The following is a 27,331-nucleotide window of genomic DNA, read 5'->3' on the forward strand; positions in this document are numbered from 1 at the left end:
GCTAATGTCATTTATTAACCTGTAATTTTTACTTCATTTTGTATCTGACCAGTGGCTCTTCAGTATAGTCTCTGTGGTATAATTCAGATTGTGTCACTGTGCTGAAGAGGCCTCTGTTTCATTTCATTTCAACTTTGATGATACAATATAAAAGTAACTATGAAAACACAAGTTCTTTGAAATAGTTTTTTATTTACTCATAAAAGACATAAAAATTACTGTTCTTGACTTTTTTCCCCAGCTACAGTCCTTCCTCTCTGGATCTCTTGGTTGCTTAGCTAATCGATAATGAGGGCACGGGGTCTATCTTCAATTTAACTTTGATCTCTGTTGGCGACTAAAGACATGAATAAAAAGACGGTAAATGTCCCGTAACATGAGCAGAGACATGATTTTGTCAAATAAAAGGGATCCTGGCAACTCTGTCTACATGTCTGACAGTGAGAATCCAGTTTCTATCCAGGTGTTCTCACACACGATATTAAGTGCAAGATTTCTAATACTGCAAGGCACAAACTATCAATAGTAGGATTGTCTTTTTTGTTTCTAATATAAAAAATATCCTGAATAACACGGACAAAATGTTTCCATACAGTAACAACACAACAAGTAAAACCTTGTCTAAACCCTCCACAAATATCTTAAATATTTTTCTTAAATAAGTCCTGTATTACACATACATAAGAAAGAACAGAAATATGTACAACACATTCTATTACAAATACATACTTTATGACCGTCAATTAAATTGTTGCACAAATATTAAACATAGGATCGAACATATTTCATAATAAATAAAACAATAATCACTAGGTAATCAACTGCAATCTACAATTACAAAGTACATGATAATTACTTCTCTGTCAACATGATTAAAAAAAATTAAGATTTTTTTTTGGCTCAGCCTTTATTGCACAAAATCCTTCAAATCTTTTACCCTCACGAAAGTGTTGTTTTTGAAGTGAAGCGAAAATGTTTAAATGCAAAGAAAAAAAAAGCAAAAACAGATTTGCACTTTGTTTGTCTGTCAGCAGGGTTAAAACCACTGGGTGGAAGGATGTGATCCAGGAATATTACTGTTGCATTGCATTTGATGTTGTTTTTTTGACATTTTCACCCATTTCCCAGGGAATAATTCAGGGCTCTGGATGACTACAATCCGGCATAATTAAGAGACTGATATCTATTAGTGTGTGAAGTTTGGTGCAGCTTGATTGAATTGACTGTTGTTGGAGGTACGAGCGCTCTAGAAAAATGAGATGTCAATGCACAGCAAAGATTGGGTTCAATAAATAACACAGGAGACAGTGACAGCGGAGACAACGATGAAGATATAGAACCATTCGATCTGAACTCATCGAGGACACGGACGTCTCCACTGTCACACATTCCATCAACAGCTTCACTCCCTTATATAAAAAAATGGTTGATTGACGTCACAGTCACACAAACTCAAAGTTTCACAGGATCGAAATAATCCACTAAGACGGCAATAAAAAGAAGATCTGTGCTGACGATGAGCGCGTCGCCACCACACATCAGGGTTTTGTTCATGGCAGGTGGGAACTCGGAGGAAACTTGGGTTCGAGCAGCTTTTTCCACCTGAAACTCAGGAAGTCTGACTTCTCTCACACGTTGCTTTTCGACTTCATGTAGATGCAGCAGCAACGTGGAGGATCTTTAACATTCTCTGTGTGCAGGGTCAAACAAATGCAACTTTCTCTCAGCTGTCCGTTCACTGCCACTGCCCTCACTCAGGTGGGAAGTGGGAGGAGTGCGAATGTCCCCAGTTCCCACTTGTCATGAACGCAGCACATTTCCCCTCAGACTGTTACATGATAGGTGGCAAACACTGAGATGGTTCCTGGCTGTCTTTTCTCTCCGTGCCCACTTCCTCCTGCGGTTTGATGAAGATGTGAACGGGCCTTTCACCACCTCCTTGCTGTTTGGTGTCCGTGGAGAGTTTCCCGTCGCCTTCGCACACCTCCTCCTCCGCCGAGGCCCCGATGGGCCGCAGCCGCTCGGCAGGTGCCGTGTTTGTTCCTGTTTCCGAGCTGTCTCTCTTCAGCTTGTCGTTAGTGCTGCTCTCAGAGCTGACCTTCTCCGCTGCGCCATGGAAACAGAGGACATTAAACGTCAGCTGGAGGTGAACACAAAGAACTGTAGTGTGGGTTTGTCTGAACATGGTGTCAGATTTTTATCTTGTTAGCTTATTATCCTTATTATTACTAGCACTATTACAATATCATAATAACAATGACGATAACAATGAATAATATGCATAGTATGGCTGAGGGCTGATGAAACGGACTCTACTCTTACCAGGCCTGCTGTTAGTCTGTCTGTCTGTGCTGGTGGAACTGTCTGAGGTCTTCTTCACCACCGGCCTGGTTCTCGGCCGCACTCTGTTGAAGTTCCCCTCCAGGATCCACTCGTGCTGCAAACCCTCGTCAGGACTCAGTCGCTTGGTCGGATCCCAACTGAGAAGAAGAGGCATAAGAATTTAAACGAGAAAACGCAGCTTGTTGGATATCTAATGCAGCACATCCAGTTTCAATGCAGTCACTTCAGGATGAAATAAAAGGAGGAGCTGATTATTTCAAAGGAGTGTGAATGTGACATACGTGAGGCAGCGTTTGATGAAGTCCAGGAACAGAGCATCATTGGTTTTCAAAGCAGCCGACAGCTCCTTGGAGTTCGGCCTCCGCTTCTTCCCCTTGCTGTTGGTGATGTTCCTCGGGTTTCCTTTGGAATCTGCACACAAAACACAGCAGAGGGTTTTAAACTCATTCACAGTTTCATCCTGCAATCCCACATTTTTTTATTCGGCTCTATAATCTGCAAAAGAATGAAATATAACAAATCAAATATAAAGTTTTGTCAGTGAAGAACATTTCTCACCGAAGAACAACCTCCTCCTCGACGCCGACTGAACAAAATCATTTGGAGGCATCCCGAGAACCTGCGAGTATTAATATCTGGTTACCTTCATATACTCAGCAAACACATCTCATAAATGAGTATAAAAATAAAGAGAGACATTTCTATTTTCATCTTCTACCTCCATTATGCAAGCTATCTGCTCCACTTCGCTCTCTCCAGGAAAGAGGGGATAGCCTGTGTAGAGCTCCGCGAGGATGCAGCCCAGGCTCCACATGTCGATGGCCATGCTGTACGGGTGACCCAGGATCACCTCTGGGGAGCGGTAGAAGCGGCTCTGGATGTAGGTGTAGACTAACGGAGGAGAACGAAAGCAGGTTCATATATGACTTCTTTGAAATCACCTCCTAAAACACATTTTTTTACTGTGTTTTCATTCCTTATGCTCTCACCTCTCTGTTGTTCATAACAGCTCGAGCCAAAGTCCACGACCTTGATGTTCCCTGGTCCTCTCTGTGAAAGAAGAATGTTCTCCTGTGCAGAAGTAAAAAAAAAAAAAAACATTCAGACACTGCTGCTTCTCAGGATCACTGCTGATGTTACAATGCTCCACAAGAGGGAGCAACATTCACACTATTGTCTCTGCAGGTCAAGTATCAGTTGCAGTCCAGTGGTTCGGTGCAGAGGTCTGAGTCACGCCAGGTTCTATTGACTCCTTTCAGTCATGTCCAGTCATTTGTATTTCACATAGGTTCAGGTTTTACAAATACAATACAAAAAAACCCCCACATATGATATGTTACATCTGTCACTAAATTTTAAATCCCTTTAAATTAAAATTGTATTGTTGTTTTATCCTTTTGTGAAGAAATTTGTAACTTTTTTAACAAGAAAACACAAGAAAAGTGAATAATATAAGAATATACAATAATGATAATAATAATAAATTATTATTATATCATATATTGAAGTACACTATATTCTATTCTACTATAACTTTTACACACTTAGTTTTTACAGCTACAGTGAATCTTGCACTATATCTATAAGTTACATATTGATTTCCATCCTCTAACTGTACTGTGTTTGCATACAGCAAATTTATCACCAGTGGTCAACACCCTCCTTTGTTGTCTCTTCTTATGTAATGTTTATAATATGTTGTATGTTTTGTGGAGCTACGTTTTTTTTACTTCAGCCATATTCTCCATATTCTCTGTATGATAACTTGATCTTTAGAAGTCAGTACCGGTTTGAGGTCACAGTGGATAATCTTCTCCCTGTGCAGCATCTGCAGGCACCTGAGCAGAGCGTGGGCAAAGCGGCGGATGAGGGCGAGACTGAAGCCCTGGAAGTTGTTTTTTTTGATGAGCTCATACAAGTTCACCCTGTGGGAAAAAAATCAAAAATGCGAAGAAAGTTGAATTCCTTTTGTTGTAGTTCCTCAAAAAGGATACGTTCTATTTTATTCAGTGATGACGCCCTTTATAAAAAAGACGCAGCAAATAAAGTAAACATCACACGCCTCAAATAAATGAAAAGAAAGACGGCAGACAAAGTTATGTCACTCTACACTTTACATCGTGTAAACCTTCCACTGACTTGTCACTTGGAAATTATCTATGATTGACAAGCAGTGTATCCTCGTGCTATTTCGTGCCACTTGTGATAAGCATAAACTTCTTTAGCCTGTGCAACACGAGCCTTCACACCATGAAGCAATAAGGGGTAAGAGATAGCGACCTAATCAAGGCCTTAACTAAAGGATTGGGTGACGGTAACCTTAGACAAGGTGGCAGTCCAAGACGTCCTCTAAAGGTCATTCATCCACAGTGATACACAAAACTATCTCCCCTCAAATATAGATATCAGAGGAGATCAATGTCCCAATGCAGATGTTGAGGGTGCACAGGTAAACACTTGACTTCTCACTGACTCCATGTGGAGGTAATGGCTAGAGACAAGTGAGACGGGCCTCTGAGGACACAGACCCTGCTGGTGCACCTGGGGAAAGCTGGCTAACCTCGAATGCGTTCGATTAAGAGATGAATTATTCAGTGACGTCTTTTCTGAACGTGCAGGCCTGTGTGCTGGATGAGTAAAAGGGACAAACCCGAGGAGCTCAAAGGAGATGCAGAGGTGGTTTCGGAAGTAAAAGTACTCCTTCATGTGGATGACGTTGTGGAGGTTGTCCTTGTCTTTCCGCTTGATCACATCCAGGATCTTCAGCTCCACCAGAGCCTGGTGGTGAAACCTACGGGCAAATGTGCAGAGTTGTTAGATTCACCAGTGTAAACTGTGATTTGAAGATGATACATTCCAGATACAGCCAAGTCAGAATAAACCAATTAATGTCAAATGTCAAATAATCAATAACACTAAGATCTCTTGCATTTGGATTCTTTCAAAATGTTTGATATACTACATGAACATGTTTTGTCCGAGTACAAAAATCCCTAAAATCCCTCTGTATGTCCACCAGTCACAATCCTCCTCCAGGAGAAAGAGGATCTGCGACAGTTATCTGACACAGGGAACACTTGCCCTTCGGTCTGTGCTGTGGCAGTTTGCACCCATTTTGTTTTCTGCATTATTGAAGCGGTGGTAAGACCTGACGGCTCCTGCAGCATCGAACCTATAGGCCCCTCATGCCTGTTGCTGCCCCTGCGCTGCTCAGTGAGCAGGGACAGGTAAGATAACACCGAGAGGTGCCGACTTGCGTCATGCTAAATCAGGATCTCAGCGATTTTGGCAGAGTCCTGAGATGTAAAACGATCACGGCGCAGGCATGTGGGAAAAAACCTCAGATCAATGTCTCACATGAATACCACACGTTGACTCCCTGAACGTGAAGATTTACTCAATCTGCACAGTAACATAGCAACAAAGCACTGAATGTAATAAATGCAGGTTGTCTGGTTTTAACAACGTGGATTAGCAGTTTAACAAGATTTAATTAGACAGGAATTGGTCAGAATTAAATTGAAGTAGTGCAGAGCCAGTTCTAAACTTGCTTTTTTATATTGGGCTGTTAACTTGGCCTGTGTTGATGCTCCTGAGCCGTGTCAGAATTACTCCTCATCATTAGTGAGTCCTCCTCAAATAGTTCTACGATACACTGTCAGAGTGAAGTTAGAAAACTGTGCGTTCATCCTACCTGGTTTATCTGCTTTGATTTTATAATCAACATTTTTCATAAAAAGAAACTGAATTAGCTCTATTACTGTTCACGTTTGTGGCTTTTAAATAGTAGTTGGATAAATAAAACAAGTCAAATGTTACCTTTTCTTATTGCGAATCATCTTGATGGCTACGAGTTCATTGGTTTTGTGGTCCAGACATTTCAGGACCTGCCCGAAGGAGCCTTTCCCAATCACTTCGAGCACCTCGAACCTGTAGGCGATGTGGTCGTGCAGCACCTGGAAGAGCAAGAGGACGAGCACAGAGAATATTAAAGCAGAATTCATATTTATTATACTGTTTATTGGTATTTTATTTATTTATTCACTTAAGATATATCACGTAACAGTAAAAGTAGCTCATACAAACGCATCATAACAATCTGATTAACCAAATTTTATCTCTAATACCGACAGTTAATAATTATACGTTGCATTACACTGTAAACTAGTGTAGTATGGTTTTACTGTAACTGTCAGATCCTCTAACAGTTGTTATTCACTCAGGCTTCAACAGCTCATTCAGCATAAAGAGGATCTAACTGTCTCCTCAGAGCCGGTTCTTGTAAAACACTGTTCAAGAATAATGACTGCAGCTGCTGGATTAAGGTCAAATGGAGGCAGCGCAGGCAGCTTGGAAGGAGTGTGTGTTTGTGTGTGTGTGTGTGTGTGTGTGTGTGTGTGTGTGTGTGTGTGTGTGTGTGTGTGTGTGTGTGTGTGTGAGAAAGAGAGAGACTGAAAAGATACACAACATGGCGTCTCCATATTTTCACATTACCTTCTTAAAGAATCATCTTAATCCAGAGATATTTTATATTCTTTATGTTTCTTTATTATTTTTGTGTCTGTCGCGTTTAAGAAACTTCATCAATGTGCCCACTAGCTCGGGGTAAATCCTGCGGAAAGGGATCTCCTGCTGTGTTCTCACATCGGCTCACTCTGACATTTGCGATCGCACATACAGGCCCCTATGGAGAATGTCTGGAGATACTCCGGATATCATCGCAAATGTTAAACCTGTGATAAAGACATTACCCTGATGTAGCTTCCGTGCTCGTCGTCATATCCGGAGTTTTGCGGCGCTCCTTGGGAACCCTCGATCTTCTGAGAGCCCAGACCCAGGAACCAGAGCTCGCTGTAGTCTACGATTTCCTCCTGCTCAAACCCCGTCAGCCGCTCCTGGAAGTTCTTCAGTGCCTCTGCAGCAGGAATAAGAAGGAGGAGGAGGAGGAGGGCGGCATGAATCACTTTCATATTGATTACACCTCTGCCAAGTGAAGAGGATTGTGAAGAGTCGCCTTGAATGCCAACATGCTATTTTTACTGCATCAGTTTAAAAAAGTGTTTAAAAAAAAAGAAAACTGATTGAAAATGTGTGATAACGTCTCTTCTGACTCTAACAACACACCTATGGGTGACATGGGTAATCTCTGTCCCTCAAATGCCTTCTCTTTCTCCAGCTTGTTGCTGAACATCTTGCTGTTGCGAGCAACGGACACTTTATCCGTCCCTCCACCGAACCGCATGCTGAACTGCTGGGCGGGCTTCGGCCTCTCGTCCTGTCCAGAAAACACACACAGGGTGAGAAGAGTCAGTTTGTATCACAAGCAAAGAGAAGATTCTGTAACTTGAGTTACTTTGGAAGAATTCTGAGGCTCTGTTCATTTTCCTTCAAATCAGACACATTAAGAAACTCGTAACTGCACGAGAGGCTCACCGTGTGCATCTGGAAGTTGTTCTGACCCCCCTTGTTGGCGATTTGGGGCAGGATGTTGTCCGACTGCTGGTGCTGGTTTTTGGCATTGCTCACCACCACCTGGACCACCGGTGGCTCGAGCTGGGGCAACGTCGCTACACCCGGGCCAAACTTCTGCAAATCACAGGGATTGTTTTTAAGGACTTTGGAAGAACTTCACAATAGTGACAACAAGGATGGATTGTGGAGAAAAAGAGATATTTCAGTCTGCTGAATGTGTAATGATAGCATTTAATTCACAAAACCAGGGAGGATATTAGTGAAAATCAAACAAAGAAATTGCCAGAACTTGCTTCAAAGATCTTTTTCTGCAGGGAGTCTCCCAGAATAACAAATACTCATCAGCACATTTGAAAACATTCAGCAAAAAGCAGCCGCAGCAGAGCGAGGGCAGTTATTCCTTTTTGAGCTGTAGCTACAAGCTTTGTCACAGCCTCCTTTTCACTTCTTCTCATCGGGCTGCGACCTCCTCAGTTTTGGTTTGGGATCTACATCCCCTTTCACATGCGTCTCGGAGGTGGAGGCTCAGGTGACCCGGACAACCCAGCTCCCCCCCTCCTCTCCCACCCCCAGCTGCGGGTATAGGCGGGCTGGAATTACTGATCAGGGGGGGTGAGAGTGAAATGGGGACAGAGCTCCGTGAGGGCCGGGTCCTGACAGGGCCTGTCTGCGGGGGCAGACCTGTAGGGGAGGTGAAGAGCTACAACCTGCTTTTCTCTGGCTGCCATCCGGCTTGCTCCGGGAGCACGATTACATGTGTCACCGCCTCGCAAGCCTCAGCCCTGGCAGTGGATGGGCAAAATTAGACCTCTGTCCTGTGCCAAGTGCTCGGGGGGAAAAAATAAGACATCCTGCACACGTTTATCTGTGTCTGGGGGACGTCAAACATATTTAAAACCTGTTTCCACTTATTGATAAAAAAAAAAAAATCAAACAAATTTAAATTTCAAGTGGAGAAATTCAAAGCAGATCTGCCCCCCCGTTAAATGATCTCACATTAATTATTAACAGGAAATAAAAGCTCTCCCATCCATACAGTAGATGGTTCTGATATTTCTCACGTGTTGAGAGCTGCTGCAGGATCTGCCAACTTGGTTATGACGCATGGAGATAGGGCTAAATATAGTCGCAAAGCACCTGCCACAACAGGCAGAGGAAGTAAACACAGCTATGTGCCTGAACGTAACGGGGGGGCATGCTCTCTAAATAAGATGCTCTTGTATCACTGGAAATCTTTGATGCGTGACACCACATGGCCTCATATGTGCAGACGGATGAGTGCAGTCATGTCCATTTTGTTCTTGTTAATATTGAAGACCATGATATTTTATAATAAGGCCCTTTTTTTTCTGATGAGCTGCTTCATTATCCTTGAAATGCATCATTCATTCAAAAGTTAATAACCAAAATAATACAATTACTGCCAAGGATAATCATTTATGGCATTCTGGTGTAGTTTACTGCAGATGTTTGCAGTAGAAGAAAATATGCAAATATTCGCTCTCGAGAATAATTTAAGCAGCAAATTACATAATTCAAACTGTGGGTTCTGGGTCAGATGCTGCAGCGTGTTGCAGAGGGGGAGCGCTGACCTGTGAGCAGGGTCGGTTTGTTCCGAGCCGGTTTCCCTCTGCTGGGAGTCTGTGGGGGTGAGGGAAAGCCTCCGGTCGTGACGTCTGTGGGAGGAATGAGAGCGATACATGAAACATGTGACAAGATTGAGGGGGAGAAAGAGACGCTTCTTATTTAACAGGAAATGCTGAAGTAATAATAGAAATGAGAAACCATATTTCTTCGTCTCACAGTCACGTTAAATAACAATAATGAAAAGTGCCTCTTGGGTTCGTGCAGCCTGTGGGCAGCCGAGCGAGGCTGCAGCCACACAAGCAAAAATAATGCACTGCGATCCTAAAATAGATTACTCCTGCAAAAACCCAGCAACAACGATCCTCCCTCTCACTGTCCGGCAGTCTCCTGCAGGTGTGTAGCCATGTGCACATCCATGTGTTCCGCAGTGCAGGTGCCTGGAGAGAAACTGAAGGACTGAACTGAATGTGTTAAAAATGGCATAGACGGCATAGTTGATCACAGGCACGCTTCGCCACCGAGCCAGCTTACACGTGCTTTATTAATCAGTGGGTTGTGTTGGTGTTGGGCGACACCAGATGGGTGAAATAAAGCTTTAGGCCCATATGGGGATGTGTGCTAAACCCTGCCAGCCTGGCAGGATGGGACAGAGGGAGGGAGGAAGACAAACTGAGTGGATGAGAGACAACATCCTCAATCATGATCTCAGGCAAAAGCAACATTTCCTGCAGGGGAACGAGACTGAACGTCAGACAGAGTGAAACACTGGGTTCAGATAGGCTACAAAAGGCAAGTTGGCAATTAGAAATGTGCATCTTTTGGTGGAGTCTGACCAACACCACCACTCCCTGCACCTGTCAATCCAATGAATGGAACCAAGCTACTGCAGAGATAACTTCTTATCTCCGACTTATAAACCTCTGAGACTCCACCTGCTCAGCTGATGCAGGTAAACACGTTCTGTTGTTGTGATAACGAAACCACACGTAGCCAATCGAGGGCACAATAACATCAGTGTATTCATGTTACAATCTCAGGAGCCATGTAGGTCACTGTGGCAGCTTGGCGTCCAAAGCCTCACCTGCAGAGGTCTGCTGTAAGCCTGGCTAATGAGCACTGAGCCAGTGGAAACCCAGTGACATCATTACATGTGCCCAGGTGCCAGTAGGAATGACCGTGACCTTTTATTCCCCTGTGATGAATGAGATAAATCATATATAGAAATAATAATAACAGGTTATAACCGATATCCCAGTCCATCACAGGGACAATATATATATACAGGCCAACAACCATTCATGCTCACATTCACACCTACAGGCAATGTAGAGTCTCAAATTAACCTACTGCATGTCTTTGGACTGTGGGAGGAACCCAGAGAAAACCCTCACATGCAGACACAGGGAGAACCTGCTAAATTCCAGTGACGTATAGGGCCCAGCAGATCGACAGGTTCGAACCCAGCAACTGAGGCGACAGCGCCAACCACTGCACCACCCTCATTAAAATCAGCTGTCCAGGTCTGTCCACAGTCGGATGAATTTGATAAAGCTCCATGAATTAATCATTGGAAGTAAACACGAGGAAACTAAAGTCAAGAACCGAGCTGACTCTTGATCCGTGAGGTCGCTGGGGGTCGTAGCTGGAGGATCATCCCAGCACCTCTGGGGATCTCAGGGGTCATTTGGTCAAAGGGTCAACGAAGCACCAAAACCAACTGAGGGTAAACATCAACAAGCTGTGCTCAGAGACACCGTCAGACACGTGCAGTAATTTTTCAGATATAACCAGGTTTTTCTGTCACTTTCACTGCACAACAAGCTGTTTCCTGTTGGTCTCAACTGCCGGGATGGATGCATGAGAAGTCACCAGCATCACTAATCAATCATTGTTCAGGCTGGTGGCAAAGCAAACATTCCTGCGCTTCTCACCTCTGACACCAAAAAAAGTGAAAGAGACCAAATTCTTTTAAGATTTAAAAACAGCAAGGGGTTAAATTTACATCGGTTTCCATGTAGGGTGTGAAAAATACACCCAGAACGCATTTAGACTTACAGAAACTGTCAGCACAACAAACACTGAAATAAGTAGGCTAAACATCGACTGAAATAGAAATGGATCGGATTTTTCATCATAACTTGGCGTGCGGTCACGAGAGAAAGGGGCTGGACTTTACAAAATAAGCATTAAAGTGGGATAATGTGAGAAAGACTTCACATTATTGACGTAAATCTGTTAAGATGAAGAGAGACTTTAGAGTAAATGATTAGATTTTCAAGGATACCTGTGGAAGGTCTCCACCTGAAATGGAATTAGCCTGGAGTGAAGCCATGTATCTGGTCCAACGTGTCCCTTATAGCATGGAAAACCTATACGGCAAATACACTAAGACTAGATAAGACCATGAAACCTCCCACGCCGAGGAAATACCCTTGTTACAGCAGTAGATCGTCAGAACGAGGGAGACGAGAGAATAGAAAGAGGCACAAATATGAAAATACAGAGAATATGCACTTACTAAAAACCTTTTCACTATACGAGCACATTGTTTGTAGATACATATGGAATGTATGTAAGTTTTAAAGCTATATGGGATCATTAATGGGAGGTGAAGTGTAAGAACAATATAGAAACTCTGGAATTGATTAGATAACCAGACTAATTTTATTTTCAGGAAACCACAACTCTAATTCATAACATGATGTGACTGTGGTACTTACCTTTTTAAATAAATACCAGAACCACAGTCACACCTCAGTGAACCACATTGTATTCCTGCCACCAACATCCAACCACAGTGCCTCACCTTGTTGTTTATTTCTGGCAACATGCTGTTATCAAAGGAATCCGAACCCAGACGAGAGATTATTATAAAATCCAATGGAGACTCATTGTATCCAACTCTGTGAATCCAGCCTCAAAACCACCAGGACTCTCTCTCCTCCGGTCCAGCGTCACCGAGTGATGAGTAAACTCCCGACGACTGATCAGATCTACGGATCCACGAAGCTGCTGCTGCGCTGCGGGGGTTTTACGCACACATGGCGAATACATGCGCTGTCGTCAGGGGACAGATTAGCGAGGGAGACAAGCTGCTGAGGGTCCCCTGCGCCTTAAGACGCCACAGGAGCCACCTGTTCAGGTTCCTGCCGCCGACAGCTGGCACCGTCCAGATATAGATTTGTTTTTTATCCGTGCGCCCTCGTCCGACCAACACCGTGCGCCGCGCGGTGACTGATGCGCGCTCCAACGAACCGGGAAGGGGGTTTGAACACCGACGCACGCTGCACGCCGTGGCCACACTGTTCCATCAGTGACACCCACAGACCGATCCCCCGTCGCAGCAGAACAAACCGGACACTATCGCTTTCATCCGGGTCAAGCGGGACTTTATCCAAAGAGTTTCACCAATAACATCAAAGAAACACAGGATATAAACCGGATAAGTCAAAAGATTAATGTTTTTATCTCTAATAGAAATAAATATCAGTGGGCTACTTATTGTTTATCACAAAACTACACAACCGTTGTCCAACAGCTTTAGCATCTATCCATTTTTATTCTCACTACATTTTACACTGAAAAGTCCTTGTGCTTCTGTGTAACTGGTGAATTTCCTCTGTAGTTCCTTCCCCTAATTTTCCTCCACAGAGGATCAATAAAGTTTCTTCTTATCTTAAACCTTCCAACATCAAATGATGGGGAACATGCTTTTAAACCCATTTAGCTAATTAAATTGTCTCATATTAAATTACCTCATTTTGAAAGATATATTTAGAACTTCTAATGAAAGAATAAAAATGAGGGGCGCTTCCTCTATATGTGTATAAAGAATGGGCTACAGGGTCCAACCAGGTTGTAAGCATAAACAAATTCTCAAATAAACCCCCCAAAATTTCTAAAAAACAACAACCCCCAAAACTCCAAAAGGTTTTTACTTAAGGATTTTTATAAAGATCAGTTTTGGGAGTCCTCACCATAATAAAAGCTCTAACTATGTTACAGAATCAACTACTACTAATGGAAGAAGAATAAAAAAAAAATGGACAAAAATAAAATTTAAGATAATTTAAGATTATTAAACATATATCATCTCTGGCTGATGATACAGCACACGTTAAGTTTTCAGAAACGATGAAGAAATCGATCTTATTGTTCGATTGATTTCGAGCCCACACTGTGCAGCCTACATATTTTAATGAACCTCATGATACAAAGAGAAGAGAGACATAAACATCCTAGATCTTCAGTTTGAGCAGGTTTTCATCTGATCACACGAACATGTGAAATCCCATTCTATCCTTCAGGGATCGAACCACCGTGTTGTTTTCATAGCTCAAGTTTGACTAATCCCCGCTGCAGAGGGGAAACAACTCAGCTGCTCCATGTGATGAAGAGCCCGGAGCAAGGAGATGAATATGATTAGATGACAGCAGTTATGCAACAGCAGTGGCCACTTCAGTAATCAGCCTCCGCCCTGGGACTGGATTAGCAGCTATCCAGGAAGCTGCTCCTACACCCTCATTATTACTCTGCAGCTAATCTTTCCCCATATTTCATAAATCAACCATAACAAAAAAAACAAGCTAGGAAACACAAGTGGGGCTGGATCCGACCTGTGTTGAGTGAAGCTAACGAGCATGCAAGAGGTGATGCATGATTTCAGGATAGGAGTGGTTTTTGGCCCCTGCTGGTGGAGAGGCCGGCTTCCAGGAGGACGAGGGAACAAGTGGCCCCCGAGAGGGAGACAGGGAACACTTCTCAGAAGTGGGAGGCTCCTTTAAATCTGGCCTGATTAATAACAACGAGCCGCAGCAGACATTCATCTTATACAACCTGGATTACCGACCAGCATTATTTGTTTGCACGGCGCTTACACGACACAATCACACATTTTTTTTTATCCAATTTTATCTCCACACTGCTGCACGATGGAGAAAAACACACAGTGAATGTCGTGGAGTATCGGAGAAGCACAGCAATGTTTGGTTTAAGTGATTCATCTATTTGCATTGTTGCTGAGGGTTAAATTTCAAAGATAGATATCTCTCAAATATGCTGCTTCCAGCGTAAAGACTTGAAAAAGGAGGAGACTGCTTCCGATCAAAATTCGATCAACAGAAACCTCAGAGTATAGATGTGAAAATATACATCTCGTTTGTTTAATCCTTACAGATACTTCCCCAAAAGTGAAGCCAAATCAGCTCATTCACCCCCTGGTGGCGGGCTGCAGTATAGCTCATAACCCCTGCCTCCTCCGTGTTAGTGAGTGGGACATGAGCCAAACAAAAACAAATAATTTCTTCTCAGAGATGCTTTCTGTCATTTGAGGCAGTTCTTATCTGAAGTTTGTTCAATATATAAAGACAGTCTTTGGTTATGACAAGACCAAATATTAAACTGTTCCCTTAACAATGAAGTGTGCAGAGAAAACAGAAGCGATGCTCCGGCTCTTACATTTCCGAACTCTTACACGTAATGGAACTGCAACCAGGCCTGTCACTGTAAACCTCTGTAAACGTTTATTACAGTTTACCTGGGAGAGTCATTATACCGTGTGCATTTTGTCGCCCAGGTAACACAGCGTTGGTGAGAGGAAGCAGGTGGAGCAGAGAAATGCACGTACAGTCTGACTCGCTATGACAACCAAACGAAACAAAGCATCCCAGTTTGTGTATGCATGACAACACGAAAAGAAGGACTGTGCAAACAATTCTCCAAATAGATATTTAAATACTCGGAACAGGAAATAAAAGTTTTAAAAACAGAGGGAGAGTCCCCGGCATGTGATTTGGACATTTTTATTTCCGCCCCCACACATACCTCAGGCTGGACCCTCCTGCTCCTGCCCCAGCAGCAGCCATGGAGGAGGAGGCTAATGCCACAGCAGGCGGGTGAGGTCCCGTCTTCCCACATAGCACATCTCACCCATGCTGCTACAACCAGACCCCGAAGCCCAACTCAGACCCCAGACCCCATTTCCAGCCACGGGGGGATGGGGGAGGTAGTTTCTCAGCAGGTCAGAGATCAGACAGACGCCATCAGAAGCAAAACAAAGGATGAAAACGATGCCAGGCCTGCACGTCCCACTGCTTTACATCTGGAAACTGCGGGTGTCGTTCCTTGGCTCCATTTGACAAAATAAAAGAATAAAAGAATCTCCTTGAACTTCACAGAAATTCACTCGTCCTCACGTCGACTTTCCGCCGTCTTCCTCTTCAGTGCAAATCCTGGAAATATGTTGTATCACTTCTCACTCACTGCAGAGCTACTTGTGTTTCTTCACAACTCTCCACTGTGCTCTGGACTTGGCTTGCATCGTTAATTCATATAAGGTTACATTCCGGTTTGTGCGAGGCCTCGGTGCGCGTGCGATTCCTTCCCCGTCAGGTTCCTCCAAACTATTCCCCTCTGCTCCGGGACACTGACAGAAAAGAGAGGCAGGCTGCAGGCAGACAATGGGAGGATGCTGCCGGTGAGGGAGTGCTCTCTGTCTCCGCTGCTGCCAGTGACGTATGGATGGGACTCCACAAGGGACCCATCCTGAGCCGGAGACAGGGCAGCAGGGGCCTGGCACTTAGCTTCCTCTGAAAGGGGCCCCAGGGAGAGGGGTGGTGTTGGGCTGGGGTGGGGTTATGGGACGAGGGAGACATAAGCCCATCGTGATACAGATCCCATCATCCTCCCAGGTGGGCTCTTCATGGGGCTGAGGAAGTGAGACGGGGAGGAGGTACAGTTCTAATGGGTCTCCCATGTGGTTAAACAGACGCCTCCTCTGCCATCTCACTTGCCACTGTATCCTGGAGACAAAGCCGGTGGGGCTGTCTCCTTATCGCCTCCACCGTCTCCGCTGCCATTCTCCACCTGCTTTGCTGCTGTCACAAACCCCTGCGGGATGCTACAGACTTGCTGACAAATAGTGCGTAGGTGAAAGCTTATCCCACCGCGCCCTGGACGCATCTGGCTGCCTGCCGACTGCACACGGCAGCAGGGAACTGCAGCGTCCACAGCAGGACAAGACAGAGGCCGGCTGTTCGCTTTATACTGCAGGTGGTCATGCAGGAACAATTATGTCGCAGTGTCTCTACTTGTTCTTAATGATTATGAACATTTTAAAAAAGGTCCAGTGTGTAAGATTTAGGTGAAAGGGATGTTTTCAATAGTGTGTTGCATCGAAATTGTCGGAATTGTTGTTTACTTTACCCTAGAATGAGCCCTTTATATTTAAATACTTTATATTTACATCTGGAGCAGGTCCTCTGTACGGAAGCAAACTAGACACCTTTTGAGTTTTCTCCTTCATGTTTGGATGTGGAGGCTGAGGTGAGGGGTATTCAGCTGCAACATGCAACTTCACCTCTAGATGTCACTAAAGTCTACACACTGAACCTTTAACCTTAAATTAGCTTCTTCAAAATTGTATTCCCACCCTGAACATCTGTTCTTACTCTATGTAACTTTGGTTTGTGGGTATATCTCCTGTGAGAGGTGCGGAAATCAAACTGTCAGAATCCGGTCCAGCAAGGTCAAGAGTGATGCTGAGCTGTAGAACAGTTAAAAACCAGCGTTTATCGCCGATATTCAGCAGGAAACCTTTACAATATAAAGAAGTCTAACAGAGTTTGGTGGATTTGTTACAGCGGCAGCCAAGGATCCTGGGTAATATCCACCGTTCAGTTGTGTTTCAGTTCAGTTAGTGGGACTACGCAGTCCACTTCATCGCTCCCAACAGAGTTAAATCACCCCATGTGGCTGCAGAGGGCGCTGTTGCTCAGTAAAAGCTACACGGTGTTGCTTTAACCTCCATTAATTAGTTTGGTTACAGTGCGACATTTCGTTTCAAATGTTGTCTTCATAATAAAGCACATGTTCCTCTCAGCGAGTACAAGTATCCGTCTGCTCACACATGTTCTGCCCGGCTACCAAAAATAAAATCTGTAAATCACCTTGTTTTGGTGACAGGAAAAAGGTTGCTATTTCTGTAGCATGAAGCGGCGGGGACTGTATTTCATTACTGCCCTGTCAGCCAGTCTCAACCCGTACATGACACACAGGGGAAGCTGCTGTGTCCCGTCCCACTCGCCTTCAGGCTTTTAATTTACAATATTAAATCATGGCTCGACACAACTGCGTATATCGGGCGGCATTTGGCAGGCGGGTGGCCACACCCTGTCCCACGTCTCTGAAAGAAGCCGACCACATCGGGATAGAGTGAGCAACAGGTGGCTGGGACAGGCTGCACCGGGCCAGATGAGACCCAGTTGAAGCGGGGGCCAAATTCCCTCCTCATAGACGACCATAACCTGGTGCCTTACATTCTGCTCGGCCCTTGGCTAATCGCTCTCAGGTGCCAGGCGAGGCAAACTGAAGCGAGAGGAGCCGCCAGCCAAAACAGACAGTATCAGTGTCCCCTGGCATCTGGCACGGAGCAGTGTGGGTAGTTTGACCTGACTGGCAGGCGCACTGCCGCATCTGCAGTTTTAGTCCCACAGCATGTCACCATGTGAGATATGGGTCGGGTTCACAAGTTGACACAAGCGCACACACTTAGACAAACTCACAGAGGCACGGGCGATTACAGGCTTAAATTTGTCTTACATATGACATGTTAATGGCGCTTGGCAGCACAAATTGTTGGGCAAGGACGTGTGGATCAACAGAGAGTCTGTGGTGACGCTGCCTCCGTCTTTAATCCAGCTGTTTACTGGTGGAAGGAGCAGGACTTCACTTTAATCACACATGACACTGAGCCACAGTTTGACCAATTGTGGAAATAAGATTTCATTAGAAATCCCAAACTGAACCATTTGCTATAAAGAGATTTTTAAACAAATCCGACAGGGTTTGACATTTACTCTGATGTTTGCATTTGTATTTTTGTGATTACGATCAAGCCAAATCCTGAATGTTTCCCTGATTATCTCTAAACATGAATCATCAACATGCTCAATCAAAAAAGACTGATTGTGTGTGTGTTTTTGTGTGTGTCTGTGTATTTGTTTGTTCACATAAATCTGCTCTTCTTGTGGACACAGCTGAAAATTAAGAAGGGCTCAAGTCAAGCCAAATCTCATTAGCCATGTGGAGCGCTCTGTCTCCATGGCGGTCAAGGAGGCAGAACGGAAAAAAAAACAGACCTTGATTCATCTCGGGTCCAACGTCAGTAACACAAGCCAGTGTTTGATTGTAGCGCAGCACCGTCAAAGGTCAAGGTTTAAATTTGTGAATGCATCTGTCATAATTCGTCTTTTACTGTGTGTTAACAGCAACTCCTTCTTTTTCTGTATGTTTGGCTGAGTAGCTATATATGTATGTATATATATATATATATAGATAGAAATGAAAACGTAGATTCACATATGTCTGTTTCTGTATGTATTTGTTATGCTTACACATACAAATTGGCACCATTATATCTGAGGGTTACAAGCAAATATACCACAGTATTACATCACAACCACAAGACTCAGAAAAAGAGAAAACAGAGTAGAAATAATGTAAAAGGTTGTATGATGGAACATCAAGTAAACATACAGTAAAGAGTAATCAATTCATTACAGGATATAGGCCTTATTCGCAGTTTAGTATTAATAATATCAATATTAAACAGATTAATAAATCATGATATTTATTAGATATTGATGGAATCACTGATTTGGACATAATAACTAACTAATAAGGAATAATTCATAAATGTTACGACAGCACTTAATGATCACATCATCATATTATTGTGCCGAAAGTTAATAAATATCTTTCTACACAGTTTATATCCACTCCTGTGTATTTGCGTGTGTATTTGTGTGTGTGTGTGTGTGTGTGTGTGTGTGTGTGTGTGTGTGTGTGTGTGTGTGTGTGTGTGTGTGTGTGTGTGTGTGTGTGTGTGTGTGTGTGTGTGTTGATGGAGGTGCAGTTTGACCTACTGCTTTTTCAAATCTGTGTCGGTCGTGTCGGCCCCGTCACGAGCACCTACTGTACATACTGTACGGAGCAGGCTACACATAATCCTCTCGTGCTCTATAATACATTACTCATCATTTGATGTACTGTAATAAACCCCAAACAGACACAGCTGAGTTCCACAGACCCAGACCGTCTCAAGAATTAACAGAACTGGGCCACAACTCATTTCCCCTCTGGCCTTGTTAAGCAGATGATTGGACCGTGGGGGTGGTTTTATAAACAATAGACTTTTTTCTATCCCTCACTTCTGATCTAATCTAAAATACAGACAATAGGCGCTCTCCTTTGAAAAAAAATCTAATCCCAGTGTCCCAGTACAGAAACAAGTTGGTGTCAGATAAGAGAGAGTTCCTCACCACACAATCTGCTAGAGCTCCGTGCTGAAATCAGACAATACTCGGGAAACAGTACTCCTTCAGTTTTCTCTTCCCCCCCCTCTCTCCACCCGTCTCCTGTTCCTGGTGTGGAGGTGCAGCCATAAAACAAGCGATCGATACAGGAGCCAACAATGACACTGCAGATCTGGTCATGATTACTGTGAAGTCATCCTCGTTAAACATGGGTGGGACTGTTTCCTGTGTGTGGGACCCCCACAGCAAAGTTAGAAAATGCAGGTATGGTGATGTCACGTAGAATAACTGTTCTTGTAAGTCCTAACTGTCTTATCGTATATTATTGTTTTTTATCGCATCGTATGATATATTGTATATATTTAATCTAATTTTATTTTAAGAATGACAATATTAAACAAGAATATTAAGAACACAAAGTCCATGTAGCCTTGTAACACCGTGAGAAGTTCACTAATGTCCTCATCAAGTTTAGTAACGTTACCATTGTCACCATGCCAACTTTGTCTTCTTGTTCAGCTCGACGCCCAAGACAAAATATTCAGAAAATGCTCCACATACTTCACAGGTTAACAGGCAAGAAGCTTCTATAACTGCTCCAGATACAAACTCTATGTTCGGGTCTGTTAAGACGTGATAGAGACCAGATGTCGCTCTCTGCATATTGCTGGAGGTGGTGAAAGTCTTACCTCATTAATCATTCTTTCACTTGTGATCTGCTGCCTCCCGTCTCTGGAACAAGCCCCAGTCCAGGGCCCCGATGTCGGGCTCCGCTCTCCCCACAGAGCGCCGCTGTTGTTGTTTCAATGAAGCTGATAGGATGAACTGACTAACCAAAATAACTGGCCCACTTGTGAGAAAGCTTAAGCAGGTGCGGCATAGAAAATTTGCTCAGGTACACGTGTGTGTGTATGTGAGAGTTTTATCTCCATCATCAAAATGAGTGTGTCGCCGGTTTCCATGTTAACTATGCTTACAACACTGTGGGCTCCGGCCCCTATCAAGTGAATGCGGGTGTTGACCCAGATGCCCCAGACTCTGCCCTGCCAGGTCTGAGAACGTGAGGATGGAGGCGACGCACTCAGGCAGCCAGTCCTGAGTGAGCGATGATGGATGATGCATTAGAGGTAGCTCTGGGGTCACACAAACTACTTGTCCTCAGATCCCTCGGATGACGTCTCCAATGAACGGCAGAGAAAATCATCTGAAGCTCCCTCCCATCTCTACAGCATCTGCACCAGACTCACTGCCTTAGCCGAGCCAACAAGATAGTCAGAGACACCGCCCACCCCGCCCCTGGGCTGTTTAGCCTTCTGCTCTCTGGCTAACGCTGCCGCAGCGTACGGTGCCAGACTCACCAAGATATAAAACCAGCTCAGTTACCGACATAATCTATAACCAAGCTGCAACACATTGGTTTGTGAAACTGCCTTTTGGAAGTCTCCAGTTTGGCATTTTGTCCAGCGCCATCTTGGTTTTTGATGGAGCCTGAATAAGAGCAACGCCCACCTACACCTGTGACCTGCACCCATTGTATGAACGCCCCCCAATGCATACCGTGCTTTATCGTCTATTTTACTCTAAATGGGACAATAATTTCCGAAATGAATATCATGCTGTATTGAAGAAGTTTACTAACATTATAAATCAAGTGAGAAGTCGGGTCATTTTTCTCATAGACTTCTTTTTGCAACCAGAGGTGTCGCCCTCTACTGGTCGTTCGAGAGAATACAGGTTTCTTCTGCACTGGCTTCACTTTCCAAACCTGGAGTCTACGTCCATTCTTATATACAGGCGATGTCTACAAGTGCCTGTATCTCACCACAGTGCCCTCTCAGACCTTGTTCCTATCTCAGGGGTGACGGGCACGCAGCTTTGTCACCTCGGTAAGTCGAGCATTGTCGGCCCTTCTTTTGATCCCATAAGTACTAACTGGCCCGTCACCTTCCACAACAAGCTGCGCAAGGTGATCCGCACACAAAAGACCCCACGTCCGAGCTCGACTGACACAGACAATACACGGCTTTTCGAATTGTAGCAATTAGCACAAATTGCAGAATGAATCTGATGACGTGTGTGGCACATGTGGACAATGGGGACTGAAACGCTTGTTGTCTCTGGGTGCCAAATACAAGGGGCTATACTGTTCCACACAGTGTCACCAGTGGACAGACGGCAAAGAAGATCCTGTGTTGGACTCTAATTGCTTTATTAGCCGAGGCTCAGGTGCAATCTGCTGCAGCTCATTCAGCAGATGCTTCAGGTTTATACTGACACACTCCGGCCAGTGAGACCAACACAGGTTAATCCGGATTACTGTGATCACAATTATGTAACATAAATATCAGACTTTGTGAGTGCAAGGAACAGAGACATTAATAATGTCCATGATAATAATATATATATTATTGTAATATATTATAAAAAGTATTTAGTTTGGTTTAGTTTAGCTGTAAACAAAATGTAAAAGCAATTTTTATGTAATTTAATTTCGATGTTTGATAAAACCCTATACAAGCCGTGGTTATGCTTGATGCTCTATAAATTGCAGTGGTAATTCTATATATTGTCGTCATGAATAACAAGGAGCTGTAACGCACAGCTTCTGTTATCATAAAGGAACCCGAGAACCTAACAAGGCGACAACAACGCTCCTCTTATATAACAACATCTTAAATAAGACCTCACACACCATTACACAACAATGCTCCTGAGCCTATGGCGATGGAGAGAGAGGGTGTGAGGGAGGGGGAGGACGTTGGCGAACCCTGCGTGTACAGCTCGGCATTGCATGACTCACAGTTAAAAGAAAACAGACACGCAAACCGAGCCAGGCACTCATTAACAAAACTCCCTGGGTGGCTGTTTACCCAGAATTCTTTGAGTGAACCAATTAATGTTTATCGGACGTGGGGAGTGTCTCCGTCCAGCTGTCGTCTCTGGAGCAGCAGCAGCAGCAGCACCTGCTCTGCACGAGAATGCAGCTGGGACATGAATGGGCTCGGCCTTGGCAGCGCCTGAGGCCAAACGCTGCCCGGGCTCCCACGGTGCTGCGTGGACCAGTGGGAGGATAAACAGTCATCCACAGCTCCGGGGACGCTGCGATGTTTATTATGGAGCTTTACACAATGTGGAGATTCACATGTTGAGAAGCGTGGGCCATGTGACGGACCTGACAACGAGCCAGAGGCTGCTCTCACGGTGCACATGAATGCTCTCGATGCAAGCTGCGCACATGAAAGCACAATATCACAACAGCCGTAACAGAAGTGACTGTAAGGGAGCTTCTATTGGCCATAACGTACTTCACAGTGAGGCCACCTTGTTCCCGGTGACACTGATATCAGCCTGTAATTCAGCAGAGGTGCACGCTCTCCTCTAAATGACCGGCTTCACTCCAGAGGGTCCGGTGTCAACGAGGGACAAAGCTGTGATGAGAAACTCTATCAGGGACAAGGTTCATCAGAATAATGGGGAGGCTCCCTGCGTGGGGGGGGGTAAAACCTGGGCCAGGTGAACGGGTCTATGCTCTGATAACCAATACTCTGAAGTAGGTGCACAGAAAGAATCAAGGTCATGAATGGAAAAACTCATCGACAGACAATTATATTCTAACTGATTTGATGATAAATTCATGATTGATTTTTACATTGTAAACTGAGTATTGTTGGGTTTTGAGCTGTTGAAGACATCACCGGACAAATGTGGATATTAAGAGGCCTATGCTGACAATAAAATAATAAAATCATCTTTCTGTTTCACATGTTTTCATATCTGCCTCACTGATATTTCTGTGAAACGGCCAAACCAAAACTCAGGAATATGAGAAAATATTTGATCGAAGAAAACAATCATAACCCAAATGCAAACCTGCATAAAAGCTACGATACAGCCCAACCACAGCTTTGACTTTTACTGTTTTGTTGCACCAAACTTCAAAATAATCTTCAACAAGTGGACGAGGGCCCAATAATGAGTCACGTCCATGCAACACACCCATTTCCCTGGAAGGAGCTCGCAGCACTTTCTTAAAAAAAGACTGAAATGTCAAAAGGTGGACTTCAGCAGTGAGTCATATCACATGAAAGCAACAAACAAGAAAAACCCATCTCCTGCTACAGACTCACATCTTGAAGCCTGGCGCTGCATCTGCTGGGAGCAGCTGCTTGCGTCTGTATTTTGGTAATGACGCAAATACCCTGTATTGATATCCCGACTTAGAGAAAGATGAATTCGTTTGAACTGACTCTGTGAGGGTGGAGTCTGCTCACAGCACGAGCATTTATAGCTTCGAATGTTGCCTCAGACCTCCGCTCTGTCCACGTTCTCACTGATGTTCAAACATTTTCATCTCTCTTATCTTGAGAGTCTCTTGGCTTTAAAAACCTGCTGGCACTGCCCTGGTTCAATTAATGAGAACGTCCGAGGGAGGGGCTTCGTGTAAAGAGCGCAGATCAAAGTAAATCAAAGGACGACCAACGCAGACTGCAATGTAGTAACACAGCACAACAACATGGTTAGGAGTCCAGATCTTCACACACACACACACACACACACACACACACACACACACACACACACACACACACACACACACACACACACACACACACACACACACACACACACACACACACACACACACACACACACACACACACACACACACGGTTTTGTTCGCTCTGATGACAAAGAGCTTCAAACTGCATTAAAACTTTAATCAACATTAAGTAGAAAAAATGTCCTGTTGGATCTCAGGCAGGACCAAGTGAGATAATCCCTCCATGAGTGTGTGTGTGTGTGGTTATATGAGTGTGTCCTTGTAGGGCCGAGCTGAAGGTTGTGGTACTTTCCACGAAGGCGGGATGACGGGGGGGGGGTCAGGCCAGGTGGGTGTCAGGGTTGGGCAGTTTCGCTCTCCCAGCATTTGCAAATGAGAACACGGCACCGCTCTCTCAGATGGTGCAGCCCGAGAACATCACAGGGCAGAGCGTGTTCCCTAATAAATCATTTCTGCTGAGCACAATCACCTAAATAACATGTATTTAATGGCCTGCACATCAACACAAGGTGTAGAGTTGCTCAAGGGCCCACTGCCACCCCACAAGAACCTGGCCTCGACTATAACTTATATACTGGTGTGGTCGGACTGACTTGAATAGAGGAGACCATCAGAGGCTGTTCAAACAGGAAGGTCTTCTTACCTTGATCAGCAGCGGAAAGGTGCCTTTTCGCTCCTTTAAAAACTTATCCAGCTTGTTTTTGGAGCCATTCCTGCCCAATAGAAAAAAAGTTACTTCGATATAAATTGCACAGGCACGGAAACTAATCTGCAATGAGGTTTCAGACTGTCCTCGTTGCCCTTGACCTGAACTGAGATGACGTTAAAAACACAATGTTTAGACGACATGAATGTAATTACACAGCTCAGACCACTTCTCCACTGGGGAAGCCGTTAGAATAAACTACACTGACACCTCCTGGTCACGTTTGTCTTGTATTAAAATCACAAGTTTTATAAAAAAGGTGCCAAGTCTGAGGGACACTTCCTGATTGCACTAAATGTCAGATTATCAATTCTTGTAAATTTGAAAACTGAGTTTTGAATGAGTGAAGGTTGAAGGTTTTAAACTCTTCTATATGAGCAGAGAATAAACACTTGATCAACATAGTATACATTTCTAAGCAATATATCAATTTCTAATTTTCTGTTAAATTGCTATTGAGGAAATTTGTATTGCGATTAGTATTGAACTGCCTCAAGGGTAAAATATAATAAAATATAATATTTAAGATAATCAGCCCAAGTTGGGTTTTTTTGTAAATGGTACCTCGGGAAAAAAACATGTCCTCTTCTACATTGATGGTGAGCATCAGCTAAACATGTACTTCTTTTGAAGGCATATTCCTGAATCTACTTGGGGTTATTAGTACTTTATGTCATTATATTATCATATTCCCATTATTATACATGTTAATCATTAGTTTTCTGGTTGCGCAGCCCTTCTTTTCACATATAATAGACAGATCCAGCTGCAGGAATCAACAAACTTTTCCAATAGTCCACAATAGGTGTCAGATATCATATCGACTCAAAGAAAGAACGTGTACTGTAACGTTCTCCGACCAACAGGTGGTCATCGCTCTTACCTTTTCTCTGAAGACTTGTTGTGCGCGCTCATGGTGACATGAATCAACACGGTGGCTCAGAGGAGGCGGCCACGCGTGACATAGTGAGTGTTTAGGTTCCAGGTGATAACACACGAGAGAAGTGACAGTGTTTCCACCAAACACGATGATGACAACACCGTGCACTCACTGACTGTTTGATTCACCGTTGGGTTTTTCCTCTGGTGCAGCTTCGATATGCAACGTGCATGTGAGCAACAGAGAGGGAGGAGGGAGGAGGAGGAGGGAGGAGGGGGAGACAGAGGGAGGCACAGACACCCACTGGGATATACATTTACATCCACCTCCATTCTGTGGGTCCCAGTCACACACAGCCACTGTGCAAAAGTTAACAGCATGAAAACTTCAACACAGACATTAGAGAAGATGCATAATGTATTAAAATGTGCATTGGAAAAAACATGAATGAATGACATTTATTATTCAGACTCAGGGTCCAGATACAATACAACACTACATAGATTAAATTACAGACAAAAGCCCAAAGGATTATTTATATTCATTTCTATTCATTAGTACCAGAAAAGGGAAGAGCTGGATAATAAAGGTTATTAGATGGAAGGGGTTGAATTTAATATATTAAAGAAAAAGACTGATTAAAATTATTAATCATTTCAGTCAGTCTGTTCTTTGTGGATAATAAATCTATGAATTTTACATGGGGAAGCTCCCAGTTAAACATAAGCATTGAATCTTTTATCAAAGATTTGTCTCTGAACTCTGCTTTATGTGCAGCAGGAAAAAGTCTCCAACACCCTCAGTAATGTCATTTATTTAACTGGAATAATCATTTGCCCGATTAATTATTAAAATCAAAATAATCAAATCAAAGAAGTGTGATTAATAATCAAAAAGCAGAAGCCAGGGGAGTTTCAGAACAGAAACAGACTTAACTTTTGTAATTCAACTGGAACAGAATCCACTTGTTCAGGCTCCAGGGATCAGCTCATTTCCCTGTGTCCAGGAAGATTGTGAAAAAACCAGCCGGTTGTTGTATCAACTGCCACGAACTACTTTAATTTTGGTCACTTTTCTTCCTCTTTTATCACATATGTCCAGAAACTGGTTTATCTTTACAATGATCTCCTTCCTTCATCTCTCACTCCTCAGTTCTCTTCCATGCTTCCTTTCTCTGTTTGATTTCCCTCCTTTTTGGCTCACAGGTGTGTCCTCCTAGGCCCCTCCTCCTTTTCCTGTTCAGGTGTAAAGGGCCATTCTGTCGATTTAATTTTGTCCGTACTGCGACAACATTATAGCTGTTTTTTGTATTTGCTGGTGTTTATTTATTTTGCTTGTTTACTTATTTATTAATGCCATTTATTTACTATCCCCTTTGCGGTTGGAACAGGATCAATGTAGTTGGACTAATAAAGAATTATCTTATCTCATTCTATCCTGTACCTACTGTTGTTTCTTCAGTTCAAAAC

The 27,331-nt window shown here is 43.8% G+C and overlaps 1 protein-coding gene across 5 annotated transcripts; it reads right to left on the minus strand.

The window, feature by feature from the left end:
- Window positions 1–172: 172 nt before the first annotated feature.
- On the minus strand, window positions 173–26,053 carry dyrk4 (dual-specificity tyrosine-(Y)-phosphorylation regulated kinase 4). Of its 5 annotated transcripts, XM_035156907.2 has the most exons (15): window positions 25,866–26,053; window positions 24,920–24,989; window positions 9,408–9,491; window positions 7,777–7,929; window positions 7,468–7,618; window positions 7,095–7,258; window positions 6,163–6,299; window positions 4,994–5,134; window positions 4,130–4,268; window positions 3,333–3,414; window positions 3,062–3,234; window positions 2,902–2,962; window positions 2,625–2,754; window positions 2,323–2,480; window positions 173–2,106 (listed from the first exon to the last, which is right to left on the minus strand). In XM_035156907.2, the coding sequence occupies exons 1-15, from the start codon at window positions 25,895–25,897 to the stop codon at window positions 1,832–1,834; spliced, it is 1,950 nt and encodes a 649-aa protein (XP_035012798.2). In that variant the 5' UTR covers window positions 25,898–26,053; the 3' UTR covers window positions 173–1,831. The 5 variants fall into 5 exon arrangements, with proteins under 5 accessions (XP_035012798.2, XP_035012801.2, XP_035012800.2 ...); XM_035156910.2 differs by lacking the exons at window positions 24,920–24,989; window positions 25,866–26,053 and adding an exon at window positions 20,405–20,917; XM_035156909.2 differs by lacking the exons at window positions 24,920–24,989; window positions 25,866–26,053 and adding an exon at window positions 12,209–12,714.
- Window positions 26,054–27,331: the final 1,278 nt, after the last annotated feature.

The sequence above is a fragment of the Hippoglossus stenolepis genome, chromosome 5, assembly GCF_022539355.2.
Source record: "Hippoglossus stenolepis isolate QCI-W04-F060 chromosome 5, HSTE1.2, whole genome shotgun sequence".
In the NCBI taxonomy this organism is placed as follows: Eukaryota; Metazoa; Chordata; class Actinopteri; order Pleuronectiformes; family Pleuronectidae; genus Hippoglossus; species Hippoglossus stenolepis.